We start from the raw sequence: 20,940 nt of genomic DNA on the forward strand, positions 1-20,940 counted from the left end.
TGTTATTTACATTTATCTTATTATATCTAAAAGTGTTTGTTTGTTATGCTTGAACAAAATGTTTGTTTCCATTTATCCGACTGAATTTTTTTGTGCCTTCTCTGAACGTTTAGCCTTCTAGATTGATTTGTTATCATGTTTGCTATATTCATTCATATTCACCAAGTTTGGGGTAAAACATAACTTGTATAGTGAGTAACTCGTAGAAACTCGTAATAGAAAGTACAAAGAAACACTCTTTGGCCGAACTATATACCAATCCTAATTTGTTCGGCGATATGATTATGAACAAATATCGTTTTTGACAGAACCGTATTAATAAAACATTCAAATACAATAAGCACACATATATCGTTTTCGAAAAGAGTATATAGAACAAGAAAACACACAAAACACATGTGGCAACTTCATCCTTTAACGTATTCTCCTAAACGTGCATTATATGTGTTAGATTTTTTTAAGTTAAAAGTCCCCGTCGCTTTTTTGTTTCAATTAAATTTATGCAAAAGTCTTTGACATTTTTCCAACTTCTGTTGTGAAGGTCATTCTCACTTTCAATACATGCAAGTAATGATTTTTTCCCTGGTAATTTACCAATTATCAAAAAATGATCTAAGTGTCTGTGAACAGCTCCTGTTTTCGTCTTCACTCCGTTGCTTTTTTGGCTGCTTGTTTTGTTCTCCTGGTATTTGAAGTACCCTTTTCTGTACATGGATAATAAAACACCATATGACGTCGCTAACTGCCATGTGTAAGATATCCATATTAAATATATATACTTCAGTACAATTTTTCATAGCAAAATTACGACAAAAGCGTCCAGGTACTTACGGCACCTGATAATGACATCGATGTCACACGACAAATTTGGAAACATTATTTTGCCTAATGAATCAAACAATTACATGTAAGCAAATCATGTTCTAAGAAACATAAGAAACTTGGAGATACATAACTTAAATGCATTCACATGTGTATGCATACCTTTGTCTGTTATTTTTGGTTGACTGGTGCTGGGAAGCAGAGTTTCAAGGTCTTCAGTATTTTCATTTTCTGATAATTCAGAAGAATATTGTTCATCTGTCGTGTAAATCACAAGATCAAAAATTATATATAGTTTATAATATAACAATGATGGAAACAACCGAAGCACACCAAATAAATATGCAGTTAGTGCATTGAAATTGAAAAATTAGAAGTAGCCAATGTAAACCTTACTGAGCACAAAATGAGTGTAGACTTTAAATTCCGCCTTACCTGGTCGTCTCCGATAAAAAGAATTGCCTTGCATAACACAAGTATATTCCAGAAAATGTTTGTAATTCTTTTTATCACTTTAGGTAATCAAGTTCGGTAATGAGCCCATTATTAACATTAAGTTTACTGTATGAATTTAACACTAAAAATGCAACATACCTACAATACATTCGTCGTCCACATCAATATCGTCTAGCGAATTGACAGAATTTCTGGTAATTTGTCCACTTTCCATCATCATGAGCAGCTTGCTGACTTTGGCAACCTGCATGGTTCCATCTGGTTATCTGTAGAATTCTCTATGTACCCGAATGTCGTGACCAAGAAATTTAGCTAGAATGTCTATTTCATTTTCAGACAAGTTAAAAAGCCTAGTCATTGTGGCAATATGTTTCCTTAACTTTGTAGAACGAAGCCTTTTCGGATGTTCAGCTCCACAGTCAATTGCAATTGAACGTAATACATCTGTCCCACGAATATGCGATGATGCAGATTTTGTTGGGAAAAGATATTTACTATTTAAACAGTTTGTTAGAGAAATTCTGCTGCGTATGAGCAGGTCGATATTTTCTTTCACCTGTCTTGGAAACAGTACTGCAGCTATTCGACCTCGTTTTGCAATAATCTCTGTACGGTAAAAATAACGGCACAGGTTTTTTTCCAGTTTTGTTAAACATCAATCTAATTCTCCATCGTCATTTGTCAATTTGTTTTTTGAATATTCTTCGACTGTCATTTTTGACACATCGTCTGATCGTTTCGATTAAACACAAACAGATTTCAGACAACTTATGCCATGCTTGCCTTTTCTCGCAATCACTTGCTGATTCTTGTAAGGTATTTGCATGTGTTTCTGCTTCATGTCGTAAGTATTCAGACATTACTTTGACATCATTTGCCAATGGCAACAGTTCTTTCTGACTGTTCTGCTTAGCCTCATGAAGTGTTCTTAAGGCATTGGAAGACACGTCATCCGTCCAATTAATTTCAAATAGTTTGGAAAGCTCCTCAGCCCTTGTTTGCAGATCCTGGTTGTTTGTTTCGATTCCTTTCGAAACTAGAATTTTTAGACATTTCTGAAGCGTTGTGCCAATCTTTAAGGCTAATGATGGTGTAGCATACGTATTGGTGTTTCAGTCGAAGCCTGCAACGTTTTTGCAAGATTGTGTAATAAATTTGAAAGCATCTGGATACATGAAATTCTCCAAAGACTTTTCAACATTGCCTGGACAAGATCGCATGTATTTCAGCAATCTACCAACTTCTCTTAACTTCTGTCTAATATAATTGTGTTGCTTTTCATCATGGCCCCTTTTTGTACAGAGTTTTTCACCGAATGCAAGGATTGTATTATCACTTTTGACTTTGCGACTTATTTTGTCGTTTCTCATGGACTCGATTACTCGTCTTAAAATAGTGCTTCCTTCTTTTGATTTTGGTAATAGCAGGCTGCTCTCTAAAGCGAGTCGTTTTCTTGATCCCGCCGCATTGTAAACTTACATTTTTGAGTGTGCCTCCACAGGATTTTCTTCGGGTAATACCCGTAACAGTAAGGACAAGGTCCATACTCGTCTGCAGCTACGCGTTGATTGTGACTTTGTCTGTATGACACAAACAGCTGTCCTTGGCCATCTCGCAATACTTTAACATTATGGAGATGGTTCCCTACGTTTCTTATTTTTTCATACATTTTTTTATTTTCTGCTGAATTTTCCGTATTTAATAGATCTTTCACATCTTGCCCATCTTTATGCTGCAAAAGCAAATGTTTTTTTTAGTTTTATTTGAGCCTTTTCGCAAAACATGCAATAAAATCTCTTATCGTAATGTCTGTATTCACTGTTATTTGTTTGAGCGATGGTGATGTTGGTTTTGTGTGCCTCTGCGGATGATTCGTCACGTTCACGAGATTGCAAGGATTCAACAGGAGGTAGTGTTGACGCTGTCTTCTTTTGAAATCTTTGAATGTTTGGTATGAGTTCGACAACTATCGACTCATCTGACGATGCATCGCCTTCTTCCGGAATATAGTCTTTGTCATTGTCACTATCCTGTAAAATAAAGTTGTTTTCCTGTGTGTGAGATCATATAAAAATATGAACATATCACAACATCATAATTTGTTGTTGGTGAACTACATCCATAAAAATGTGTAAGTGTAACATAACACTTACCAGAATGCATGTCTTAATTACAGTTCGATACTAGAGCTTGAAAAAAATCGGAACTATATATAATCTTAGATAAAATGTTTAAATGTGTGTACTGTATTGCAATCACAAAATCGTTATAAGTTTACGTACATCGATATCCGATGAATCACTGTTCAACATATTTTCTGCTGCATCTTGTGAATTGTACTCTTGTGCAGTGTCGCTATGTTCTTTAGTTTCGGTACTCTGCAACACAATTCAATGAGACAATAATAGAGTAAGATTCATACATCCACGTTACTTAGTATCAGTTGAAATTGCAATTCTTTAGTAGCAGCATTTTCAATTGATACCATCACTCATGTGGCTTTTTATTAAGAAAATCTAAGTGACATGAGAATTTTGTGTAAATGTTTGCAACCGATGGTATAATACAAGTTTAATTCACCTTCGTCCAAAATAGTTTACTTTTTGCTTATCTTACATCACATGTTTTATTTTTTGCCGTTCACTGTCATTGGGGAAGATTTGAAACAGATTGATAGCTTGTTTTGTCGACATAATAACAAACTGAAAAACACCCATAAAACATTTTTAAAGGTTGCATTTAAATGATCAATTTCAACAAAACGGTTTCAAATTTAACATATCTTTGATTATTTATCTTGAACGTATCAAGCTTGTTTAAAGATTGGCTGAATACACCGACGTAGCAAGTCTTAACATATACCAGGTTGTTCCAAACATGTTATCAAAGTTCGAAAAAGTATACAAGGAATATTTTTTTACAGATACTAATAAGACAAGATGTATGCACGGTTAAATGAAAGGTATTGTACTTCTCTGGACAAATGTGTTGGAAGAAAAAAGAACTGGTGAACGGACTGTGGTTCACGGTAAATCATATATGTATTGTGCGGTGGTTGGTGTAAAATGAACTATCTTTTCTTACCCATGTCAAAATGTATCGTATAGCAAAATATCGAGTAGACGCTATTGTTTTTTTGTCGTTAAGATGAAATATCAACCAATGACCATATGTAACACGCAAGTTAAATTTCTTAATGTCTCAGAGTTTCATACACAGTAATTGGCAGCGTATAAGTCTTACACTGAAAATTAAAATTAATGATATTACACTTCTTGGATAAGCGATAATTAACGTTTTTGTGATAATGATGAAGTCGATGTTTATAAACTACAGTGGTTAATACACATGCGCACCAGTTTCATTGACAGGTGTAAATTCTAAATTCTTTGTGTATATGAAGATTTTGAAAGACAAGTAGTTCAAAGTCACTACAACTGGTAAACAATATTTTATTCTTTTAAAATTCGCATAACATGTTAATATAATGATCATCGACGTACGTGTTATGTTAAGCCCAAATACCAATTAGCATCACCCGGAATAAATATTGGCACAATATAATTTAAGGCAAAATTACGCCTATTTCACTGAAGACTAAACCAAACCAGAAAATACGCCTTAGTAGCTTCGACATAGTGAAATATTACAAACCGTCTCATCGACTTCTTCCGTGTGTACGGATGTTGTTTGTCCTGGTTCCTGGCTGTCCGTAGATCTAGTAGTCATTGTGTTGCCTATTCACAACAACAATAAAAAATGGTATAACACATAATCTAGTCAGAGTTAAAAAGTTCGTTAGTCATAAAACCATTTAGTACAACACATTGACATTAATTCCTTGTACACAAATTACATTAATTTCATGATATACATAATATGTATTTAGGCATGTGTAGTAATAACAAAATCACTAAGGAGCCATAATTCTTACAAAATGCTGTTAAAAGTAGTCTGCTCTTGTTTATAGATTGGGGTCATGTTGGTAAAGAAGTACGCAAAATATAAAAGCAATATGTCAAGGGACATAGAAAATATTTGAGGTGGTACGTAAACTTTAACAAAGATTTATCAATAATATGCATATTTTAAGTGGAAAAAAGTGACCATAATTCTTACAAAATGCTTGTTACAGTTGTCTGCTCTTGTTTATAGATTGGGGTCATGTTGGTAAAGAAGTATGCAAAATATAAAAGCAATATGTCAAGGGACATAGAAAATATTTGAGGTGGTACGTAAACTTTCACAAAGATTTATCAATAATATGCATATTTTTAAGTGGAAAAAAGTGACCATAATTCTTACAAGATGCTTGTTACAGTTGTCTGCTCTTGTTTATAGATTGGGGTCATGTTGGTAAAGAAGTATGCAAAATATAAAAGCAATATGTCAAGGGACATAGACAATATTTGAGGTGGTACGCAAACTTTAACATTCCAACGCTCACGCTCACGCTAACGCTCATGCTAACGCCGACGCCGGGGTGAGTAGGATAGCTCCACTGTATATATATAGTCGAGCTAAAAACTGCCTAGAGCTCTACTTTGTTTAACGTATATTTATAAAATATATTCTTGAAATATGTACCGTAAAACAAGCTTTGTAATCAAATGATATTTATATAAATCGATCTTTAGAATTCGTCTTCCAGTATTACTTTAACGTTTACATAAAAGCGCTTTTTAATAGTAATTAAATTTTTTAAACATAATTAAAAAACTTACCTTAGTTTAATGCGTTTGTTCGCTCGAAACTCCATTTTTCCAACTGACTTTCACTAAATGATATAAATACCGAGTGTATGATTTTTAAACAGCGCAACCGGGGAACTGTTATAAGCCTGGATACACACTCGATTGTAATATGGTGAAGATTTGTGTATATTTTGTGCATGCCACAAACCCGCTAATCGGGGAAGGCGTTGGATTTCTAATTTAAATTGACAGTTTGGTATTTCATTCACGTAGATTAGAGATTTTCGCCTAAAACCAACCGGGGAATTCCCCGGTTGGTAGGTGTTCCCCGGTTTGTTGGTGTGTATTCATACGATTTTCCCCAGTTGGTAGGTTTTACAAACTCACACACACACACACACACACACACACACACACACACACACACACACACACACACACACACACACACACACACACACACACACACACACACACACACACAAACACACACACACACACACACACACACACACACACACACACACACACACACACACACACACACACACACACACACACACACACACACACACACACACACACACACACACACACACACACACACACACACACACACACACACACACACACACACACCACACACACACACACACACACACACACACATTCATACATACATACATTCTGTTTTTACATTAGATAACAGGGACTATGGAGTGGACGCTGTCCCACTTGGAAACAATCAAATCTATATGCATTCAACAAATAGACACTCAAAAATTACCACCAAAGGAGGACCTTGTTGGAATAACTGTAACCATCAACGGATCTTCGTTTTCCAATTTATCGGATGAGAATGCCTCTTTGCCCTTAACTGTTTTTACCGATGAGATATTTGAGGAAATCCAAAGCGTTTCTTGTCCGCACGAGTGTAGCGGATTCGGAATCTGTGTCAACGGTAAATATGAACGAGTCATCATGACGAGTAACATTTGTCATAACACGTGTTTGTGTTATTTATTAGTATTTGCAAACATATAAATGTGTTAGCCAAGTGATTCTTATTGTGTTCTATTTCATATAGCATAAAGTAACAGTAGTCGACATGACAACTGATTAAAAGTACAAATTTATTTAAGAAATACTCACAGTTGAATAGTATTATATGAACGTATGAAACGGTAAAGTTATAATTGCACTTTTTCAATAAATACTTTGCTACAATTTAATGTATTTATGGACATATATAGTAAAGTTTTAAACAGCTAAATAATTTTGCTGCCTTTTAAGGTTCTTGTATATGTGAGAAAGACCATATCGGAGAAGATTGCTCTTTAGACTCGACAAGACCTCCAGAAATGATAGGAATCCCAGATGAAGGTTTTTGCGACTTAAAAGAACGAGCTTGTAAGAAAACATCTGTGTTTGGAGACAATCTTATTTTTGAAAATCAGGTCAAATGCAACATTGAGCCTTTCGAGGTAAATTGATTATCATCCCTGTTGCTTATTCCAGCAAAACACTTTGTATTTGATAATTTGAATACTGTTACCAATAGTGTTTAAAATATCAATGCAATCGAATGTATATCGGTCTCTTAATTGTCCTGTTCAAATATATTGTTGGTTTAAGTATATGGTGTTAGTATGACAAAACTAGATGTGCTCAAAATCGAAATCAATCGATTTGCAAAACACTTTCATTGTGTGTTTTTTGTTTGTTTCAGATTAACGTACGAAATGATATTTTGTCTGAAGAAAAATACCAAGTGACAGGCGTGCCGCAGACGTTCATGGAAGTGTCCTGCCCTCTTGAACCAAGCAAGAAACGCTCTATAGACGGCGGTGCCGATATTAACGACATCATAGCTAGAGCTTACAATATTTCACTGAGTAACGATGGTCTGAACTTTAGCGAAGAAGACACGTTCCTAGTGTACGACTCAGCTTGTGTAACATGCAGCAAGACATCTGGTGCTATACGATGCCTCAAACAGGTGAGATTATTATATCTTTACATTTTACAAATCATTCAAAGTGTTTACTAACTCTTGCTTGGCGCAATTGATGATTGATAAACTACTGCTAAAAGGCGATCATTTTATGTACATTTTTAGAGCGGTTTGTGCATGACTGATGGAGAATGCTATGGTCCAGGCGACACACTTGGTTGCTACACCTGTGCTGTTTCTGGGGCTGGATCCGCTGTCTGGCAACCAGGACCAGGTATGTATTTGGATTTTTTTGGTGAAAAACGGCGATCTCACGCATTGTTTGTTATTGTGTCATTAATATCTCCTAACAAAAGAATATTTAGCTGAAACGTGATATATACCAGTAAGGATTACATCTACATTTTTATCATAGGTTTAGCGAATTTATTTAGCTCCGCTTGTTATGTAGCACACTGTTAGATACACATTATGTTTGACAAGTATATAATACAAGTCACATAAGTGTAAGACTTATTTGATTATTCGAGTCGTGTTCTGAGAAAACTGAACATAATGCATGTGCGTAAAGTGTCGACCCAGATTAGCCTGTGCAGTCCGCTTTTATGACATTTTTCGTTTAAATGAAGTCTCTTCTTAGCATAAATCCAACTTATGTGGAAAGTGTCGTCCCTGATTAGCCTGTGCGGACTTCATAGGCTAATCTGGTACGACACTTTGCGCACATGCATTATGCCCAGTTTTCTCAGAACACAGCTCATTCAACTAGGCTTTATTTTTTCAGACTGCAGCAAACCTTCGAATGATCGGCCTAACTCCGGTGGTGAACAGATAACTGCTGAATATACTGTTCTGTTGGCCTTTTTGGCCGTTGCCTTTGGACTTTGATGATGTTTCAATCGTCTATTCTTCTATTGTTATAAAACTTTCTATTTTATGCATAATGTTTACCTTTAGACGACAAATAATATCAAATACAAGTAGCATATTTTTATTAGCGCCTAACAAACATAATATTTCTATCATTTTTTCTTTCGAAATTTTAATTTTCCAAATGTCAAAATAATTTCAAATACATTTAGGCTCATTATTTTTAACTCCATGTGCGTGCATTTATTATATGCCACAACTAGAGTAAATAACATTCTGAGCTAGGAAAAATGATGAATATGACATGTCTTGATAAAGTTTTTGCAATGCTTGTCTTTGATATATTTGATTTAGCTATACATGTACGCTGTGGTTGATCCTATATACATGTCGAAACCTCTTGTCATTGTTATTTATCATGTTTTGTTTTCAAATCACGTGTAGTAATAGACACAAAATATTTCTTTACATAGTTCTATTTCAGTAATGAAACGCTTACTACTTCATATAATGATTTTTTTCATTCATTAATCTGTGATCATCGTTAGGACATTTATACTTTTCTATAATATACATGTGTATGCTTATGTACCGCTTTGCAGATTTTGTAATAATGTATTTAAATAAATAATTGAGTTGAGTCAAGAATACAATAAATTCAAATGCACTTTGGCATTTTGTTGGCTGATCATAAACAGTTTTATACCCTGTTATTTCAAGTCGCGCAGTGTGAAACACGTTACCAATCAAATGATCTTAAAACTGGTCGTACACATCTTGAATATTTTGTAATGTATGTACTAAATAAATATAAATCAATCGATCTCTGTGGCGTTGCAAATTTCCACAAATTTCGTGAAGTACCAATACAAAATGCAACTGGTCCAATGCACAACCTCTGGGCATTACAGTTTTAGAGAAGATTTTAGCCCTATAGCGAAAACAATTAACCGAAAAGGAGGGCCAAATTTTGACCATATATTAAACCACTAAGCCTTTCAGGTTAAGAGCAGTTTATTATTGCGGGGTTTTCTTGACCTCAGGTCGATGATTTGAGTCGTGTTCTGAGAAAACTGGGCATAATGCATGTGCGTTAAATGTCGTCCGAGATTAGCCTGTTCAGTCCGCACAGGCTAATCAGGGATGACTCTTTCCGCTTTTATGACATTTTCCGTTTAAATGAAGTCTCTTCTTAGCAAAAATCCAATTTAGGCGGAAAGTGTCGTCCCAGATTAGCCTGTGCGGACTGCACAGGCTAATGTGGGACGTAACTGTACGCACATGCATTGTGCCCAGTTTTCTCAGTACACGGCTCATTTAGAAGCTGACTCACCAACTATTAAATATTTGACCATCGAGGTTTTAAATATTTTCGCTCTGGTGACCTGCATGTTCAACAAACCGGAACGATTTGAATAAATTTGAAAGAATGTCAATCATGGATCATTTCTATGAAGATTATCAAAATATGTCTAGCAGATTAGAAGAATTAAATTGAAAACGACTAACGACTAACGACAGTCGAGTATCGACGGACGACTCTGAAGAGCTACTAAGTGGTTAATTTAAAAAGCAATATATTTAATTATAAGTTGATGTATTTCCACATTAGTTAAACTAAGGTTAATTATAACAGAATTAAATCCTTTTATGAGGCACGGTGAAATGAATTCAATACTAATATCAAATGAGTTCCTTAATATTAATTCGATTTGAGAAATAAGCATAATATAAAACAAATCCCAGATCATCGAGTTTCATCTCAGAAAGAAATCGTAATACATGGTATAAAAAGCGCCGATAAGATAGTTTGGATGCATATGAACTTACCAAAATAATATGAAATATTTAATAATTTTCATTCGTCATAATTTTTTTTATTTAATGACAAAAATCAAATTTGTTGACTCAGCTAATCGTTCCGCTATCAATGTGTTCTCAGTAAGCCATCCCGTGCGTAAAAATGTAGTGTTCGTGTATCGTATGGATTGTCAAAATTTATTTAAAAACATACATGATCTTTTTTCAAGGGTATTGCTAGGTCTGACTATATTATAATGAAATAAGTGCATATCTTAAAAAAAAATTACTACAATTGATAAATTCATTATATTTAAGATACATAATGACTGCATGAAAATATCCAAACTATTGTGTTCGATCTGTTAGTAAACAGTCAATACAGTACATATTGTTTGGCTTATAATTAAACGCGCAAAATAACTACAAGTGGATATACTTACTTCTGTTATCATGTGTTTAGAAACCTAACTGGTACGCGTCATGAAAACGACGGTGAACTTAAACCCCTGACTATTGCGGTTTTAAGTTAAACTATTATTTTTAATTATTTGCTATAATTCTATATAAATAATGTGACCAAAAGGCATAGCCACGACCTAAGGGGCAAGACAATTTTACGCACGTATTAGAGGACCACCATACAATGTTATTTGTCAAATATCAACAACAACGGCTTCGAATTTTCTCAGATATTCTGAGTTTTTACTTTGTACGTAAAACAAGTAAGGTAACCCACAGGGTGGGGTCAATTTTAACCCCAAGGTAATGTTTTCAAATTCTGGTCTATATAATTTAGAAAATAATGTATGGACATTTTCAATTAGAAGGACGTGTGCATCTCAGTTTACCTTATTCCCTAAATTTCTGGAATATTTTAAACTCACATAAATAGATAGACCTATTCCTTACATTTGGCAACCAGTTTCCAATTATCAAATCTACATATAGTAAAACTCGAGATGCATCACTGTAAGAATTTTTTTTATACAATTCGACCCTTTATTTATTGCAAGAAACCAATGCAAAACGGCGAGGCACAAAAAGGAATGCAATTGACAAGACAAGCACATTCACAAGAAACACCGAGATAGAAATAATACTGGGGTCGCCTCATCGGAACGTTGGCTCTATATAGTTGAATATATTTCGTTAATGAATCGTTGCGAAAAACAAGCACAAAGTAATAACCCGTTGTACAGAATTTAGCCTTGATAACGGAGATCATCCCAGAAAAGAACGCAAAATGTATCTCCAAGCTTTGAACATGTTAACCGAGGGTGAAAACTGGGAACAAAAGAGGAAAAGTGTACAACATAGACCGAAACGATCGAAATATACACATTCTGAAAATGTATTGACGTATATAATCAATTAATTGAAATGGATGCAATATAATGCTTCATAAGGTGAAATAAATAAAAAGATTAAAAACTTTAAAATGAAGAGGAGTTTTGGTTGGTTTCATTAAAATTGTATAAATACACTTTTATCGCGTATTATAACTCATTTTAGCATATTGTAACTAAATGTGGAGCGCATATGAAAACTGCGCTTGAATCGCATTTTATCACTACATTTATATCGCATACTTGAACTGCACTTGGATAGTATATTGTAACTGCACTTCGATAGCATATTGTAACTGCACTTGGATAGCATATTGTAACTGCACTTGGATATTATATTGTAACTGCACTTTGATAAAATTTTGTAACTGGATTAGGATTGTATACTGTAACTGCACTAGGATTGCATATTGTAACTGCACTAGGATGACATATTGTAACTGTACCAGGATTGCCTATTGTAACTGTACTAGGATAACATACTGTTACTGCACTAGGATAACATATTGTAACTGCACTAGGATAACATATTGTAACTGCACTAGGATTGCATATTGTAACTGCACTAGGATAACATATTGTAACTGCACTAGGATAACATATTATAACCGCACTAGGATTGCCTCTTGTAACTGTACTAGAATAACATATTGTAACTGCACTAGGATAACATATTGTAACTGAACTAGGATTGCATATTGTAACTGTACTAGGATAACATACTGTTACTGCACTAGGATAACATATTGTAACTGCACTAGGATGGCATATTGTAACTGTACTAGGATTGCCTCTTGTAACTGTACTAGGATAACATATTGTAAATGTACTAGGATAACATACTGTAACTGCACTCGGATAACATATTGTAACTGCACTAGGATTGCATATTGTAACTGTACTAGGATAACATATTGTAACTGCACTAGGATAACATATTGTAACTGTACTAGGATTGCCTCTTGTAACTGCACTAGGATAACATATTGTAACTGCACTGGGATTGCATATTGTAACTGCACTAGGATCGCATATTGTAACTGTACTACGATTGCATATTGTAACTGTACTAGGATAAAATATTGTAACTGTACTAGGATAAAATATTGTAACTGTACTAGGATAACATATTGTAACTGTACTAGGATAACATATTGTAACTGCACTAGGATTGCCTCTTGTAACTGAACTAGGATTGCATATTGTAACTGTACTAGGATAACATATTGTAACTGTACTAGGATAACATATTGTAACTGCACTAGGATTGTATATTGTAACTGTACTAGGATAACATATTGTAACTGTACTAGGATAACATATTGTAACTGCACTAGGATCGCATATTGTAACTGTACTAGGATCGCATATTGTTACTGTACTAGGATCGCATATTGTAACGCACTAGGATTCCATATTGTAACTGTTCTAGGATTCCATATGGTAACTGTACTAGGATAACATATTGTAACTGTACTAGGATAACATATTGTTACTGCACTAGGATTGCCTCATGTAACTGCACTAGGATTGCATATTGCCACTGTACTAGGATAACATATTGTAACTGTACTAGGATAACATATTGTAACTGCACTAGGATTGCATATTGTAACTGTACTAGGATCGCATATTGTAACTGTACTAGGATCGCATATTGTAATTGCACTAGGATTCCATATTGTAACTGTACTAGGATAACATATTGTTACTGTACTAGGATCGCATATTGTAACTGTACTAGGATAACATGTTGTTACTGCACTAGGATAACATATTGAAACTGCACTAGGATAACATGTTGTAACTGCACTAGGATAACATATTGTAACTGCACTAGGATAACATGTTGTAACTGTACTAGGATAACATATTGAAACTGCACTAGGATAACATATTGTAACTGTACTAGGATCGCATATTGTAACTGTACTAGGATAACATATTGTAACTGTACTAGGATAACATATTGTAACTGCACTAGGATTGCATATTGTAACTGTACTAGGATAACATATTGTTACTCTACTAGGATAATATATTGTAACTGCACTAGGATAACATATTGTAACTGCACTAGGATAACATATTGTAACTGCACTAGGATAACATATTGTAACTGCACTAGGATAACATGTTGTAACTGTACTAGGATAACATATTGAAACTGCACTAGGATAACATATTGTAACTGTACTAGGATCGCATATTGTAACTGTACTAGGATAACATATTGTAACTGTACTAGGATAACATATTGTAACTGCACTAGGATTGCATATTGTAACTGTACTAGGATAACATATTGTAACTGTACTAGGATAACATATTGTAACTGCACAAGATTGCCTCTTGTAACTGCACTAGAATTGCATATTGTAACTGTACTAGGATAACATATTGTAACTGTACTAGGATAACATATTGTAACTGCACTAGGATTGCCTCTTGTAACTGCACTAGGATTGCATATTGTAACTGTACTAGAATAACATATTGTAACTGCACTATGATTGCATATTGTAACTGTAAAAGGATAGCATATTTTAAATGCACTTGAATAGCATATTGTAATAACACTTGGATTTAAAATTTTAAGTTTAATGGGACCTTTTACATTTTGGTAAATTGACAAAATTAAACCACATATTTCAGGTTCGCAAATTTTCGTGTTTGGTATAGTATTTGTGTGGAAACAGTAATACTGAACATTTACCTTGCTCTTAAATATCCATTATTGGCATCTTTTGGAAAACTGAAAATGATAAAGCATTGCAACGCGAAACGATTGAATAATTTGGAAAGTTCTGTTGCTGTCGTTATGTTTTGTGACACTATGAGGGTTGCTAATACAAAGTATAAAATACAGCACTCATTGTATGAGCACGGATGGCCGAGTGGTCTAAGCGTTATACTTTTACTCCAGAGGTCAGGGTTCAAGCCCATTTGAGGGTTACTTTTGTTCTTTCTTTAATTGTATTCTTTCTTTTTTACTAGAGCTTTTTAGATCCAACGTTTACATTTATAGATATAAATCATTTAATGACAAATTTAAACACATGCCAAAATCATGATAATCATCACCATCATCATCATCATCCTTATCACCACCACCACCACCACCATTATTATCATTATAGTGATCATCATCATCATCATAGTGATCATCATCATTATCATTATTCCCTTGACGGGACTAGCCGTTGGGGGAGATGAGGGATGACGATACTGAATCCTCTTCCAGTCAGGTCTGTTGTGTGCTGCTGAGAGTAATACATCCACAGGAAGGGATGTCCATTTTTTCACAATGTCCATCCAGCTTTTCTTCTGACTGCATCGACATCGACCTCCCGTTAGCGTGCCCTGGAAAACAGTCTTGAACAGTGAGTTGTGCCTGATGACATGTCCTAACCAAGCCAATTTTCGTTGTTGGACGGTCGCAAGTAGGGGCTTTTGTTGGCCAACAAGTATTGCAGTCATGTTCCGGACATATTTGTTGGTCTTTAGCACTATGCAGGAGAGGCGTAGTAGTCTTCCGAGACATTTATGTTCAAATGCCTGTATCCTGAAATTTGTGTCTGCGTCAAGCGTCCCGGTCTCACAGCCGTAAAGTAGAATGGATACTACGAGGGACTTGTAGAGCCGGTACTTGGTGGAGAAGCTGATGGAACTCAGCGGTACTAGTACCATCCTTGGACAGGGTTACATCCAATTACTTGAAGCTGGTCACTTCTAGCTTCTCGCCTTTCATGGAAAGTCTGCACTGGTGTTGGTCGTGCTGTTGATCCATTGATCTTCGACCTCTCCTTGCTAAACTCCATCCCGTATGCTCCTACTCTGTCTTAGAGTCTTTTGGTGAGAGCTTGAAGTTCACTGCTGGTGTCACCCGTGAGGTCAATATAATCAGTGAATCTCAAGCTAGATATGGGTCTTGGTGGATAGAGGTGTGGTGGAAATGGAGTCTCATGCACTATCTTCTCAACTAAAATGTTAAACCTTATGGGAGAGAGCATTCATCCTTGACGGACACCCACTGAAGACCTGAGAAAGTCCCCATTCTGTCTATACCGAATAAATTGAAAATTGAAAACTTAACATATTTTTTCAAGTAATGTAATATACCTGTCGTGATATTTTAATCAATATAAACTAATAATTGTAAAAAACGGTATTTTAGAACTTTTCTTTTCTCGTCAATCGCGGTTGACAGTCCCTTAGTTAATACATTGAATCTTCTAAAAAAATAGGCAGTAAGCTACAATTTAAACATGTTGTAACATTAAAACACACATTGATCTTTTAATTCGAAAAGTAAACGAACGACACTGCAGTTTAATATTCATTAAATACAATCGTAATAATAATTCAATGCACATTAACAAGACAATTTCTTTGATGAGTAATAACTACATGTTAAAATAATCATGAAACAACAAGAGTGCAGCTGACTCTATACTTGGGTTTGTGTTAGAAGTAACAAACAATTTGTTTTGCCTAATCAAATTTTCATGCTACATATTGCTCGTCACATCACTTGCAACTAAAATCAAAGACCTAGGTCTTTGCTAAAATTCAGCAAAACATGCGCTACTTTTAAGCATCCTAAATATCATTTATTAGTCTGCAAACATCATTTGCATCCATATTTTGTTACATCCTCACACATTGAAATGAAAAACATGGCACAGTAAATTTAAGTATGAATAAGGAACATATTTTATCTATGCCAATTAGAATATATCTGATATTTTCAAGATAAAAAATCCGTCTATTTTGCGCTTTAAAACTTAAAAATAATCGAGTTTGTCGAAATTGACGTATACGTCTAGAAATCCTACTTTCGGTTTTAAAAGCGGTACCATTTGAAAAATAATAAATTACTTGCTAACTAGGCTATATATTTAATTTTATCTATCTTAATTAGAATATATCTGGTGGTTACAAGGTAGAAATCTGTCTTTTTCACGCTTTAAAACTTAAAAATAATCGCGTTTGTCGAAATGGACGTATAAGTACAGAAATCCTATTTTCGGTTTAAAAAGAAATAAAAAATTACTTGCTAACTAGGCTATGGATTTAACGACAATTTTGCACACTTTAAAATTCATCTATATGTACTTCATTTCAAGGTGTGTGGCTTTAATAACAAATGTTTATTGCAGACCTGTTGACCCTACCGATTGCTTCTCAGTAGTTGACAGATCCGTAGATTTTCAGTACAAATCCCTAGTGCGTAGTTTAGCCAAAGAATCCGTAGTAACTACGGCGAATCCGTAGAAGTAAACAGGTCTGTTATTGTTGTTTTTGTTTCAAAAAGTTGTTTTTTTACCTTTACAGGATCTGTTTAATACTTAAAATATAATAACAACAAGAGGGCCTGAAAGGCGCAAAGTCGCTCACCTGAGATTCAAAGGAACTGACCTGTTCTGTGCAGCCCAAGATGTCATAACAACAAAATGTTCTTACCAACTTTCATGACTAGTGAACACCCTGGCAGCCACATTTTTCAACAGAACAAGGTTTTACTATAGCCATATAGCCCCCTGGCAGCCATGTATTTCAACGAACCGGCATCATTTTTGAACTCGTCCAAGATATTATTAGAATGAATCTGCTGACCAAGTTTCATGAAGATCGGACAATAAATGTGGCCTCTAGAGTGTTTACAGGATTTTACTATAGCAATATATAGTCATATAAGGAAAAATGCACCGCCCCGTTGCAGCCATGTTTTTCAAGCAAACGTAACCATTTTCAAACTTATCCAAAATATCATTGAGACCAATCTTCTGACCAAATTTCATGAAGATTGGACAATAAATGTGGCCTCTAGAGTGTTAACAAGGTTTTACTATAGCCATATGAGGAAAAATGCCCCGCCCCCTGGCGGCTATGTTTTTCCACCCATCATGACCATTTTTGAACTCGTCCGAGATATCTATAAAATCGATCTTTAGACAAAATTTCATAATGATTAGGCCAAAAATGTGACTTCTAGAGTGTTTACAAGCTTTTTTTTCTATATCAATATAAGAAAAATGACCCCCCCCCTTGCGGCCATGTTTTTTTACCGATCCAAACCATTGTTTAACTCAACTGTCGTATCCAGAAAACAAATGTTCTGACCAAATTTCATAAGATTGGACCAAAAATGTGACTTCTTGAGTGTTCACATGTTTATACTATATACATATAGAGAAAACTGCCCCACCCCCTGGCGGCCATGTTTTTTCAACGATCTGGACCATTTTCAAACTCAACCGAGATATCAATGAAACCAATGTTTTGACCAAGTTTCATGATGATTGGGTTAAAATTGTGACTTCTAGAGTGTTCACAAGGTTTCTATATAGCCATATCAGGAATACTGCCCAACCCCCTGGAGGCCATATTTTTCAACAGACTGGAACCATTTTTCAACTCAACCAACATCTTATTAAGACAAACATTTTGACACAGTTACATGAAGATTAGGCATCAAATGTGACTTCTACATTGTTCACAAGATTTTTCTTTTTTTTGACCTAGTGACCTAGTTTTTGACCCAGCATGACCCAGTTTCGAACTCAGTCGAGGTATCAATGGGACAAATGTTCTGACCAAGTTTCATGAAGATCAGACAATAAATGTGACCTCTGAAGTGTTCACAAGGCAAATGTTGACGCAGCACGACGCACAATGCACGACGGACAAAAGGCGATCACAAAAGCTCACCATGAGCACAGCTCAGGTGAGCTAATAAAAATTAACCCATTAAATTACAGTTGATTTTTGTCTATAGTGGATTGACATGGTGTGTTTGCAGCTTGATTAAAACCAAATTTAGTCAAATGATTCTCTGTTTTAACTAGATTTACCATTGAGCACAAATAAATTTGTTCAAGTCTGCCTTAAGTATATGGCAAAAAATGAACAGCCCCTATACACAATGATCCTGCCAGGTCAATAGCACAACCTTTCTTTGATTAACTATTATTTATGTTCTTTTATCGAAATTTTATGGAATTATGTAAATTTGTGTACCAAAATACATTTGTATTGGACATTTTATATTGGACAGAGATTATCTTTATAGTTTTAAAGCACAAACAAATATTTGTCCCAAAAAGTGTAACTTATGAGATTATACCCTTTACTTAAGTATTAGTATTGTTTTCAATTTTGTCAATTTGAAGATAAACTTCTTGCACCAACATTTTTAAACAGGTATATTCATTTGTGGTCTGGACTTCCAGATTTTTTAGCAAACAAAAAACATCCACCTATAGTTGAAACAGTTAAAAACTAGCTGGCACGCTAGGTATACGAGACATTCTTCGTCTGTCAAGCTAAGTATAAGAGACATTCTTTGTCTTCCTTCCATACGCTGTATAGCGCACAGGAGGGGTGTGATCCGATATCTCCCGGGAATCCTGCTTCTCACTGTCAGAGCCACTGTACACATCCTGAAATATGAAAGCCAGCATGTAACCATGGGAAGAAATGTGCTCCACAATTTGAGCCACGTTCTGAGAAAACTAGGATAAATGCATATGCATTAAGTGTTGTAGAGTGTAAAGTGTTGTCCCACATTAGCCTGTGAAATCCACACTGCCTGATCAGGTACAGCACTATCTGCTTTAACTTTATTTTTTTTTACAAAAGATCACCTGTAAAAAATACCATACAAGTGGGAAGTGTCCTCTCTATGCAGTTGGCAGCGGCTAGTTACTGCACAGGCTAGTCTGCAACAACGCATGTCAAACATGCATTAAGCCCAGTTTTCCCAGAATGCAGCTCATTTATTTGCGTACAGACAGACATGTATGGACAGAATGAAAAAACAACCGTGACCAACCTACCTTTCCTTTAGGACAACCGTGACTAACCTACCCTTCCTTTAGGGTATCATTTGTAAATCCCCAAAATTTATCAAAATATACAAGGGCTTTTCCCTTTTGTCTATATTTTGTGCAAGCACAATTCTTTATCATAGAATACCCAGGTAAAGGAAACAATTTATATACCTTTATTTGAGATGTATGTTTAGCTTTAAAAGCCGGCAAACAATTTTGTTTTGCTCAAACCTTTCTTAGTATTGTTTACTCCAGATTTGTCATCACATAATGATAAATGAAAATAACATAATCAATAACATTACTAACATGTTCTGGACATTTAGTATAGTATAATGTCAAATGTGTCTTATTTTGAGGAAACTAACACTTAGTTAAACAGAAATGCACAAAATGCTGTTAACACTAACTGAAACATTTTTCTGCTTTTAGATCAGTGGTATACAATCATGTATGTTTTAAAATCTGTTCATGTGAAAATTTAGGTGTATTCATAAAGCACATAGTGGCTGGTGGATTTTCTGGCAGCTCATTTTATATGCCCCCAAACGGTCGAATCCACCCTCCCCTCCCCCATATTTTAAACAAATTTAAATGTATCTCAGAAATGACCCCTACGTCAATTGGATCCCAGCAATCAGCATATGTAAAAACAAGAGGGCCATGATGCATGCGCATGGGTTGAAATGTACTCAAGTATGTGACTTTCTCTTTCTATCCCTCGTCCCACTGGGCGCTAAAAGTTGGAAGGGTGAGCATTTTTAAATATGGAAAATGTTACTACGGTGTTAACTAGACAGACTAAAAAGCCCGGGAATTATTGCACAGGTCCTTTGCTTATAACGTAGGTACATTTATCTCTCCAAAAGATATTGTTGTTCTTTCTATTTCACATATTTTAAGATGCTGAAGATCAAATCTACGCATGTTCTACAAGATTAATGAAAGTTCCTTCCAATAGACCATAACTCTTTCTGAAGAGTTTGTTTTCGTTTTGAAAACAGGACTTCCGGTTTCAAAAAAGAGAAATTGCTCATGATGAGCGATTTCTCCTTTTATCACAATGATTTCTACCCCACCCAGCCAATTAATAAATAGTCCTTTACAATATTATTTCTCGTCTGCAATCTCTTTCAATTTGGGGCAGTCCAAATGTGTCG

The 20,940-nt window shown here is 35.1% G+C and overlaps 2 protein-coding genes and 1 long non-coding RNA gene across 3 annotated transcripts in view; 1 reads left to right on the top strand and 2 right to left on the bottom strand.

The window, feature by feature from the left end:
- The window catches only part of LOC127836318 (von Willebrand factor D and EGF domain-containing protein-like), a 25,645-nt gene extending 16,025 nt beyond the window's left edge, over positions 1-9,620 (top strand). Inside the window, exons 13-17 of the mRNA XM_052362842.1 lie at positions 6,675-6,933; positions 7,266-7,456; positions 7,702-7,971; positions 8,092-8,200; positions 8,711-9,620. Of these exons, the coding sequence (XP_052218802.1) occupies positions 6,675-6,933; positions 7,266-7,456; positions 7,702-7,971; positions 8,092-8,200; positions 8,711-8,814 (933 nt within the window). The 3' untranslated portion in view covers positions 8,815-9,620. The remainder of the gene's footprint in view (positions 1-6,674; positions 6,934-7,265; positions 7,457-7,701; positions 7,972-8,091; positions 8,201-8,710) is intronic.
- LOC127836319 (uncharacterized) lies at positions 2,041-6,318 on the bottom strand. The gene is made up of 4 exons (XR_008028711.1): positions 6,003-6,318; positions 4,933-5,015; positions 3,561-3,656; positions 2,041-3,308 (listed from the first exon to the last, which is right to left on the bottom strand). It is a non-coding gene; the product is annotated as an uncharacterized LOC127836319 (long non-coding RNA).
- A 6,610-nt stretch (positions 9,621-16,230) lies between the features above and the next one.
- The window catches only part of LOC127834137 (putative uncharacterized protein DDB_G0277255), a 32,225-nt gene continuing 27,515 nt past the window's right edge, over positions 16,231-20,940 (bottom strand). Inside the window, exon 15 of the mRNA XM_052359768.1 lies at positions 16,231-19,390. Coding sequence (XP_052215728.1) covers positions 19,274-19,390 — 117 coding nt within the window. The 3' untranslated portion in view covers positions 16,231-19,273. The remainder of the gene's footprint in view (positions 19,391-20,940) is intronic.

Source organism: Dreissena polymorpha, chromosome 6 (genome assembly GCF_020536995.1).
Source record: "Dreissena polymorpha isolate Duluth1 chromosome 6, UMN_Dpol_1.0, whole genome shotgun sequence".
In the NCBI taxonomy this organism is placed as follows: Eukaryota; Metazoa; Mollusca; class Bivalvia; order Myida; family Dreissenidae; genus Dreissena; species Dreissena polymorpha.